The 8,980-nt window shown below is 33.4% G+C and overlaps 1 protein-coding gene across 4 annotated transcripts; it reads right to left on the bottom strand.

The window, feature by feature from the left end:
* Nucleotides 1–111: 111 nt before the first annotated feature.
* LOC107916544 (hippocampus abundant transcript-like protein 1) lies at nucleotides 112–8,094 on the bottom strand. 4 transcript variants are annotated; one of them, XM_041087211.1, is made up of 14 exons: nucleotides 5,662–6,001; nucleotides 4,830–4,941; nucleotides 4,018–4,130; nucleotides 2,658–2,780; nucleotides 2,296–2,577; nucleotides 2,107–2,193; nucleotides 1,938–2,018; nucleotides 1,767–1,799; nucleotides 1,577–1,630; nucleotides 1,440–1,481; nucleotides 934–1,012; nucleotides 786–856; nucleotides 514–609; nucleotides 112–155 (listed from the first exon to the last, which is right to left on the bottom strand). In XM_041087211.1, the coding sequence occupies exons 1-13, from the start codon at nucleotides 5,824–5,826 to the stop codon at nucleotides 532–534; spliced, it is 1,320 nt and encodes a 439-aa protein (XP_040943145.1). In that variant the 5' UTR covers nucleotides 5,827–6,001; the 3' UTR covers nucleotides 112–155; nucleotides 514–531. The 4 variants fall into 4 exon arrangements, with proteins under 4 accessions (XP_040943145.1, XP_040943143.1, XP_040943144.1 ...); XM_041087209.1 differs by having other exon boundaries at nucleotides 112–402; XM_041087210.1 differs by lacking the exon at nucleotides 5,662–6,001 and adding an exon at nucleotides 7,818–8,094 and having other exon boundaries at nucleotides 112–609.
* Between the last annotated feature and the right edge of the window lie 886 nt (nucleotides 8,095–8,980).

An 8,980-nucleotide genomic window follows, 5' to 3' on the forward strand; every position in this document is an offset into this window, starting at 1 on the left:
CAAGTGCATAAAAATATTATATTCGAACCCATGACCTATAAAAATATATGAACATGAGACATTAGACCCTGCTGTTTTTAAGGCATTGGTTTAAGAAAGAAGACAGACGAGTATCCTTGAATTTGGTTATGCCCCCAAATTTCTTGCAGTTTCACCTGCAGGAAAGCTTCATTTCATTTCATGCCAACCAAACATGCCTTTGTCTTTTCTCCCTACCTACAAACTAAAAGCTGACTATATAATACAAAGTTCAAGGGATCATAACTCCCAATTCTAAACAAATAAAGACATGGTACATAATGAATTAAAAAAAAATTCATAAATCATGTGCTTTATAGAACGAAGATCCACCATGCGGTGCCTCTTGCGAATGCAATTGAAACAAGGCTCCTTGCAGCAGCACTGATCCACACCATTTCAACTTGAGAAGTTATATTTGAACATTTCCAGTGGTTGCTAATACGCATATTCTCTTTTAGAGTAATGCAAAGTTCAGTAAGGAATAATTCAGACCTTGCTTGCCTTCTCCATTTAGTGCAAGTTGCTAACTCTTTCACTTGAAATTGGAGGAAATGCCCTTATCATTAGACTCTGGACAAACGCTATCATCTGCATCAAAATTTTTCTATTAGTACATGAGTACGAGATATGACCCTCCAACACCAGCACCCAAGTTTGACTAACATAGACTGAAGGACTGAATTTATATTACTCCATAACATGTCCACAGTCGACTTTCTGCATAGAGGAAAAGAATACCGACTATGATCAAATGATGTTCTTACCGAAGCAAACCCAACGCACATGATACTGAAACCAGGGAAATTAAACGGTGCTCTTTCCGACAGGAACAAAGCTGGAAGATTTGAGTAAAGTATGTCAGTCGTTAGTTAGAAGGAGCCTAAGGATGAAATGACTGGAGTTTTAGTTAACCTGTTAAAGGAGAGAAAAGTAAGGGAGAAGCAACATTAGCAAAGGAACCTATGCCTGATATAAACCCTTGAGCCTTCCCCTGAGAAAAAGAGTCAAAAAGGACAAAGGCATTAGTCTGATTTAACAAACAAATAAACAAAACCAAAGTAACTAATCAGAATAGGTAGATAATTCTTATCAAGGGAAACTATACATAATTTGCATATTTGCATCAAATTTCATTTCTATCCATTTACTTTGTGTTTATTGGATTTGCCTGTAAAATATTTTAGACCTATGTTGCTTGAACTCTTCCCTTTTCTTAAAGGAACCGTATTCAACGCATATTCTGATATGCATATGGGGTCATAGCATACAGTCCTCCAAGGATCCACCAAATACATGAGAGGCGGTATGAAAACATGAAAAAGGAAAAGACTTCTACTTATTTAATAAAAACAAGATTCATATTCACAAAACTTGTGTTAAAATGCTGTCGAAAAGGAGCTTATCTACCAAAAGAATACCTGCTCACAGGGTCCGACTTGCTTAGACACGATGCTCCTTATCTGCAAAATTTAAAGTAAAAAAATGGGTTTAAAATATGGTAGATGATGGATGTGTTGAAGATTTTGTAACATTAAATGAAGTAAAACCAACTTACACATGGCTGTGAAAAAACATATAATAAGGAAAACAGAGCTGCTGCATAAGGTACCTGTCATTTTACAAACCATAGTATCAGCCATATTAAAATATAACTTAATCTAGTTGAAGCAAAAGGGGCAGTTAATCATATTAAAAATTGAAGGAAAATAAAGTTTTGAATGTTAGTTTTAAGTTTCAAGAATTACCCAAAAAGACCACGCAATGCTGTACAAGATCATCTGCATTCAACCCCGTAAATCATTGAATAAAGAATTTAAGAAACTTTCAATTACAACAGTTTATGCATAAGATCATGTCATAATAATCAAATGATCAACAATAATTCTATGAAATATCAAAGGAACGTGTAAGCTTACATGTACACAGTTAAAGAAAAGCCCTATTGACAGCAATTTAGCTTCTCCAAGAACAGGAGCTAGTATGGGCATGAGAAGAAGCTGAAAGATTGCTTTCAATTTTAGATCAACAGAAAAGTATTGAAATTAAAACAAGAATCAAATGACTAAAAAAAAGAAAGAGTCATGCCTGGGATACAGTCCCTGCAATTCCAGTGATGACCATTAAATCAGCGAACTGATCTTTGTTGAAGTGAAACCTGGCCTTCAAATAATACTGCAAACAAAAGTTCAACTGGTTCATCTTCTCAATTGGAGTCGAGTACTAAAATGCTTTATAAAATTGAGAGTCACAGTTAGAATGGGATTAGAAAAGTACCAGTAAAGAAGCATGGAGGCCGACATCGGAAAGAGTGCTGAAAAAAGAAACAATTGCTGCTTGTGAAAACGTCAAGCTGCTTTTCAACAAGACAAGCATATCTTCTATTGAAGGTAGGGTTTTAAACATCTGAATTTTCTTGTCTGACTCTTCATCCTGATTAACAATGCCATCAAGTTTTCCTTCTGACATAATTGGAGTAGAAAGATTATCATTTACGATCGAATCCGGGAGGAAAACCCTCATGTAAACCGCTGACAGCATCCCCATTGCTGTCGCGACCTAGTCAAAATGGAGATATTCAAACGCCGCTCATTTTAAAGAGATTTGCATTAAAAAGGAGGAAGAAGGTAATCAGAAACCTGGAAAGTGGAAGCAGTAGAGAGGAAACGGGTAGACAGAGTTCCGCAGACGAAGGCAGAAGACCCGATGCCTGAAAGAATCCCAAAAGCTGATGCTCGTCGACCTTCCGGAACATTGTCTGCCTGAAAACAAAACAATTAGATGGCATAGGAATCATGGAGGGAACTGTGTAACTGAAACCGCCGTTAGCAGACAAAACCTCACTAAGCCCAAAAACAAATCCTGACTTGGAACTGTTCCAACCCTTTGTCTCAGCCTATCTTGGGCTTAGTAGATGTGGCAAGCAAAAGAAGAAAAGGAATCTGAGGCCCAAATTCCAATTTATCCTTCTTGGACAACAATCAACATAGCCAGGCTTGGATCTGGTATGTACTCAACGTCAGTCTACAGTCCCTCTTGGGACCAATGGTAATCTCATACCCCCATTCATTTATTAGTGTAAATAACTGGCTTCTTTTTTTAAATATATATAGTAAATTGTAACAATAACTTATTTGACCTTTCAACTTTATAAAAAAAATTATTTTAACTCTTTATTAAATTTTCTTCTGTTTTAGATCTTAAACTTGTCTTGTTTGTCAAATTATCTTAAAATGGACGTGGTAGTGCTCGTGTATGTCCGGTTAACAATTATTTTTTAAACATTTAAAATTATTAATTTTTTATAATTTTTATATTTTTAAATTGTAAAAAAATTGATTAATTTTTTCTGATACTATTAAATGTGACACCCTACATCTGACTCGGTTGCCGAATCTAAATGCGCGGCATCACGTTATTAGAGCAATCTAGACTATTTCAAAACATTTCACTAAGTAATTGGGCATTCAATCTCATACGTTCTCAATGAACATAAGCATGATTAATGAATGTCAAATTATCTCATTTAAAGTGTCTATTTTTTTCTATTTTTGTATTTTTACTTCAAAATTCAGATGTCTCGAGACAGTGAGCTTATGTCTAGACACTGTCTCGAGACTTGACCTCTTATATCTCGAGACAAATCTCAATACTTAATTCCCTTATTTCAAACCTCTAGTTTTGATGTTTAGATGTCTAGAGACAAGATAATCATATGACAACTCACGTGTATGCTACGTCAGCAAAGTTAATCATTAACTTTTCCTTCCATTTGGGTGATTTAACAAACAATAAGTGTTTTCATTTTTTTTTTAGTTTGGTCAGTAAAATTTCATTAACCAGCAGCTCCAACAACCTCCTGCATGACCAGGAACATTTTGGATAATCCGTATCAAACAGTAAAAGACTATTGTGATTTTAAAATGTGTTATTTGGATTTAAACCAAGGTTAAGTTTTTGGTTAGTCAGTGTGGAAAAGAGAGGAAAGAGATGTTTTACCACATAAGCAAGAGAGAGGCAATGGACGCTTCCTTCACAAAACATTGAAGTCAGAATCTTGAAGACGTAGTAAGCATAAAAGAAGTTCCTGCTTCTGCTGTAAGCCAATATGGCTGCCAACAAAAAAGAATACGTCATCTCCATTTAATTTCTCATTATCTTGGACAACTACAGTTATCCAGCTTTCCTCAACAACATGCATTACAATTTGGTATGCGAAATTGGGATGTAATAATGCTGGATTCGTATTCCATGAACAGGGGTAAGAGCTCACTAGAAAATGATCTTTCAGCACCAAGGAGGCCCACTCATCATCCTCATATAATAACACACACTTAACTTTTGACTTATAAACAAAAAGGGATGGTTAATGCTTTGTTGCCACTCCTCCATGTTCCCCCTCTTTTACTTTAAAATAGATTTTGATTTCATATCAAGGCAATCACCCATTCTTGGAGTTTAATTTCCCGGCACGTAATACATTTGCCACTGTCTTTTTCAATTTCGAAAATCGACCACTAATTTTATGACCAAAAACTTCTCATAGAACTTTCCTTTGTTGGCTTTCTCTTAAAGCCCAATTTAATTTTATTTGAAAATATTTAATAAAAAAAACTAAAACCCAACGAACTGGATTGAGTTTCCTTGAAACCAATCAAATTTAATCCGACAGCAGAGTTATTTTAATTTGATTGATGAATAATATAGGTGTGTTAAATTACTGTGCCGCATTTGGGTTTCGACATAGCCAAAGTGGGATATAAATTTGAATTTGATTTTGATAGTGATAAAATAAAGGGGTCTGCAATTACCCAATGGAATTATGGTGAGAGTGATAGGGAGTGTCAGCAAAGCCTTCCGTCCATACTTATCCGAGAGATTACCAATGAGAGGCATCATCACAAGGGATCCAAGCCCAATGATCTGCATAAACCACACTTTCCTTCATGTTATAATTTATATTACGAGGAGATGTTATTATTGTATTTTCATAAAATCAATTCCAACTTCTACCCATAATTATCAAAATTCTAACTAGGTTTGTGGCGCAAGACAAAACACAATTTTCGTTAACCCCACAAAATGGGGAGTGTATTTGTAAAACAAAAGTACACCATAACATATGTTACTTTATTATAAATGCCGGTTCATAAAAGACGATATTCAGGGAGGGGAAGAAAGAAACAAAGCAAAGCAGCATATCCGACATTTGAAAGACGGCTCAAAAATATGTGTGTGTGGGGCGGACCCTTCTATTTACTCTAAAACTTTCCCCCACACAAAGACAAAACTGAGAGTTTCTTCCCTGAAACCGAGGGGAAGTTTCCTTTCATTTATCTCAATAAATTTTGTCCTTATGCTAATCAGTCACAAGCTAGGACCACCAACTTTAAGCCCTTAATTATGATAATCTTTTACTTTAACCTTAAATAAATAAATAAAAACTACCCCTGGAAAATGGAGAAAAGATTACATACTGATTTGGATGCAAAAAATGTCATTCTAAGGTTGGAATTTGAGAATTTAGTATTGAATATTACAGTGAAGTTGAAATGAAAATTCTGATAAATGTATCTACATTACCAAAACAGCATGCAATTAGGTTAGAAGAACACAGAAAGAGAGGGGAATAGTACGGAGTACCGCTTGTTGAAATCCAGAGAGTAATATAGCGAGGGAGCATTCGATTTCCCCAGGACAAAGAGCAGACATGGTAACATCGACGATGACGGGAGCCGTCATGAATGTTGCGAAGTTATAGAGAAAGAATGTGAAACAAAGATGGGTCAAAACCGGTAATTTTACCATATCTCTTTCTCTGTCAGGCAGCTCAGAGATCAGAGAAGGTTAAAAGAAGAGAGTATTTTGGGAGTTGGGAGATGTTGGACACCTCACTTGTTAACTCTTTCAAACTTAATAACGTAAGCGCCCATTGGTGCATGTCTATTTAACTGTTGTAATAATTTTAGAGTGACAGCACAGAGGAGGGAAATCAAGATTCTTGCGCCAAGCGGCACTCTGTTAAGTATTAACGCCGTTGAAACTTGAATCGACCGATTCCCAACATATGAAAAACGATCGAAGGGCGAAGATTCATTTAACTGGCCATAAATCACAGATTATATTAGTCTTGGTATTTTTGTTTAAAATTTTATCGAAATTTATTATTAAAATAATTAAATAATTACACACGATGTATTTTATGTTAATATACAAAAATTAATTCTTAATCATAAAAATTTAACAAAAAAATCAACTTACTCTTTAATTTAATATATATAAATTTATTTATTTTAAATAAAAAATGAAATTAAATTCAACTCCCCTCGATGATGTTATCAATTGCTTGAATTAGTATTGTTGGCAACACTTCAAAGGAATAATGACAATGACAAATTACTCCCTTTTCAATGAATTTAGGAAGCCACATAAAAGCAAATTCTGTACCTAATATTTATTAAGATAAAAACAAAAATACCCGGGTTTCCACTCAAAGCAAGCAATTGTCCTTTTGGATCTTATGTTTACCAATATTAATCTATCTTAATTCTCAATCAGAAATTAGATTAGGGTTAATTAATTATAGGTATAATGAATTTTTTGCCCTCCAACTTTATAAAAAATAGTTATTTTAGTCTTTCATTTAATTTTCACCTATTTTAACCCTTAAACTTGTATTTTTTTTTTGTCAAATTACTTAAAAATAGATGCAAAAAAGTTAACATTTGTTAACTTTATTAACATGATGTATACGTGGCAACATTAACCATTAATTATTTTTTAAAATTTAAAAAATAAAAATATAAAAATATATTTTTAAAAATTAGAAATTATAAAAAAATATTTTTAAAAATTTAATTATTTGCTAACGTGACATGTGACAATTCATGTATATGCCATATTTTTATAAAGTTAGAGAGAAAAAAATCATTATATATGATACAACAAAGTTGGATAGAAAACTTGGTCGTCCACATATATATTTAGACTAAAAGGTAAAAAAGAACAGAAGCGTATCCTTGAAAATTAAAATTGAAGGGAAATTTCGTAGAGTGAGTGAGACAAGTAGAGATTTTAACTTTTTGCCATTGCTCATATCCTCCATGGATGAGCTTACTGTTTGCTAATGCTTAACATAGCAGTTCACCAATATTTTACATTTCTACTTTACAATCTAGATATCACTTTCCAATTAACATTAATTACCCAAGACCGACCTTCAATTAAATGTAATTAAGAACACCTTAGACATTTAGACACTCAACGACAATAAGAGCAGAATTCTACCTACTGAACTATATCCTGAGTCAACTCAGCTTATTATTGTGCTAATTAGGTGGTAAAATTGGAATCTAATGCAACTGAATATCTGGGTTCGGGATGCAATGAAGCTTCAACATAGTATATATAAATATATGGATAAAAGTATTATGGAGGCTCTTGTATTAGACTTAAAAAATAGATAAATTAAACTTTATATATTATATAAAAAAGTAAACCAGTCTTTTGGTTAAAAATTTTATTTATTTTTATTGTTAAAAACTAATTCTTGTATGTCAACATGAGGTGCACAAGTCACACCGCATGTAATTGCCTAGTTATTTTGTCAGTCATGTCAGGTTTTAATAATAGGAATAAATTAAAATTTTAAAAGAAATGACTAATTTACTCTTTATTTTAATGTACATACTCAATTTTTTAATAAATGATGTAAAATGTAATCTGACTTTTAGCACAGCAGTTCACCGTACTTTTACCTAAGTATAAGAAGTAAAAGTAAAGCATGACAATATTGTTACCGCATGTTGCAAACCGGAGAAGTAAATTGCGATAGAGCATTCATCTTTTCCAGGACAAAGCGCCGCCATTGTAACATCTGTGATGGCGGGAATCACCATGAACGCGGCGAAGTTATGCAGGAAGATTGTCATAAAGAGGTGGCTCAGCCCCGACAACTTCTCCATTGCTCTGTTTCTCTCAACTTGTCACACCAGCTAAAGCTATATATAATGGGAGGAAGCACGAAAAGCTAAAAAAAGAAGAAAAAAAAATCTAAAGCTAGCTCTCTCAATCTACAAGCAAACACTTTCAAAGCAAGAAAGTGGTCAAGGAAGACGTCAGTTTAAAGGCAAAGTGAAGTGTAAACCTTTCCGTTTTATTCACATATAAATGTTTCTCGCAAGTCGATTTCGATACTCCCACAACACATTGGTGTATCGACTTTATAGAAATGACAGACAAATCAGAACAAACTCGATGCGGGGTTTAGTGTAAATTGATTTGTCTTCTTGATGCCGAAGTAAAGAGGGAAATTTCACAGCTTGGAGCTTTAACCACCCTTCTTTTTTCTTTGGTTAAAATGTGCTATTAGTCCCTGTATTTTGATAAATTTTGAGATTTAGTCTCTCTACTTAAAAAGTTAAAAAGTAAATCCTTCTATTTTTGTAATTTAAAAATCTCAATCAAATTATTAACATTGTTAATTTTTTTTTGTCAAAATTTGTCAACTTGACATATTAATTAGGGCAATTATTCTATCCACAACTATTGGAGTAAAAAGACTTCACAAGGGAGCCTAGGATGATGCAAGTGTTTTTTTAATTATTTTATTATTATTTATTATACCTTAAAAGTAAATGGCATCAATTCAAACCCGCTTGTAGAGTTTTTCACTCCACTAGTAGTGTATAGGATAATAATCTTATTAATTACACTAATCTCATATGGCATGGTATATGATTGATGAAAAATAAACATGCTAAGTTGACAAATGCTAATGGAAACTACCAAAAATAATGATGATTGAATTAAGATTTTTAAATTGAAAAAGTAAGAAAATTGAATTTTCACTAACAAGAAAATGATCTTGATCTCAACTCCAAGATGCTTCTTATTTTGAAACTAAAGGCTATTTATAGACATTTGAGACGAGAAAAATGAAAATGCAAAGGTATTGCTAGTG

The sequence above is a fragment of the Gossypium hirsutum genome, chromosome D01, assembly GCF_007990345.1.
Source record: "Gossypium hirsutum isolate 1008001.06 chromosome D01, Gossypium_hirsutum_v2.1, whole genome shotgun sequence".
In the NCBI taxonomy this organism is placed as follows: domain Eukaryota; kingdom Viridiplantae; phylum Streptophyta; class Magnoliopsida; order Malvales; family Malvaceae; genus Gossypium; species Gossypium hirsutum.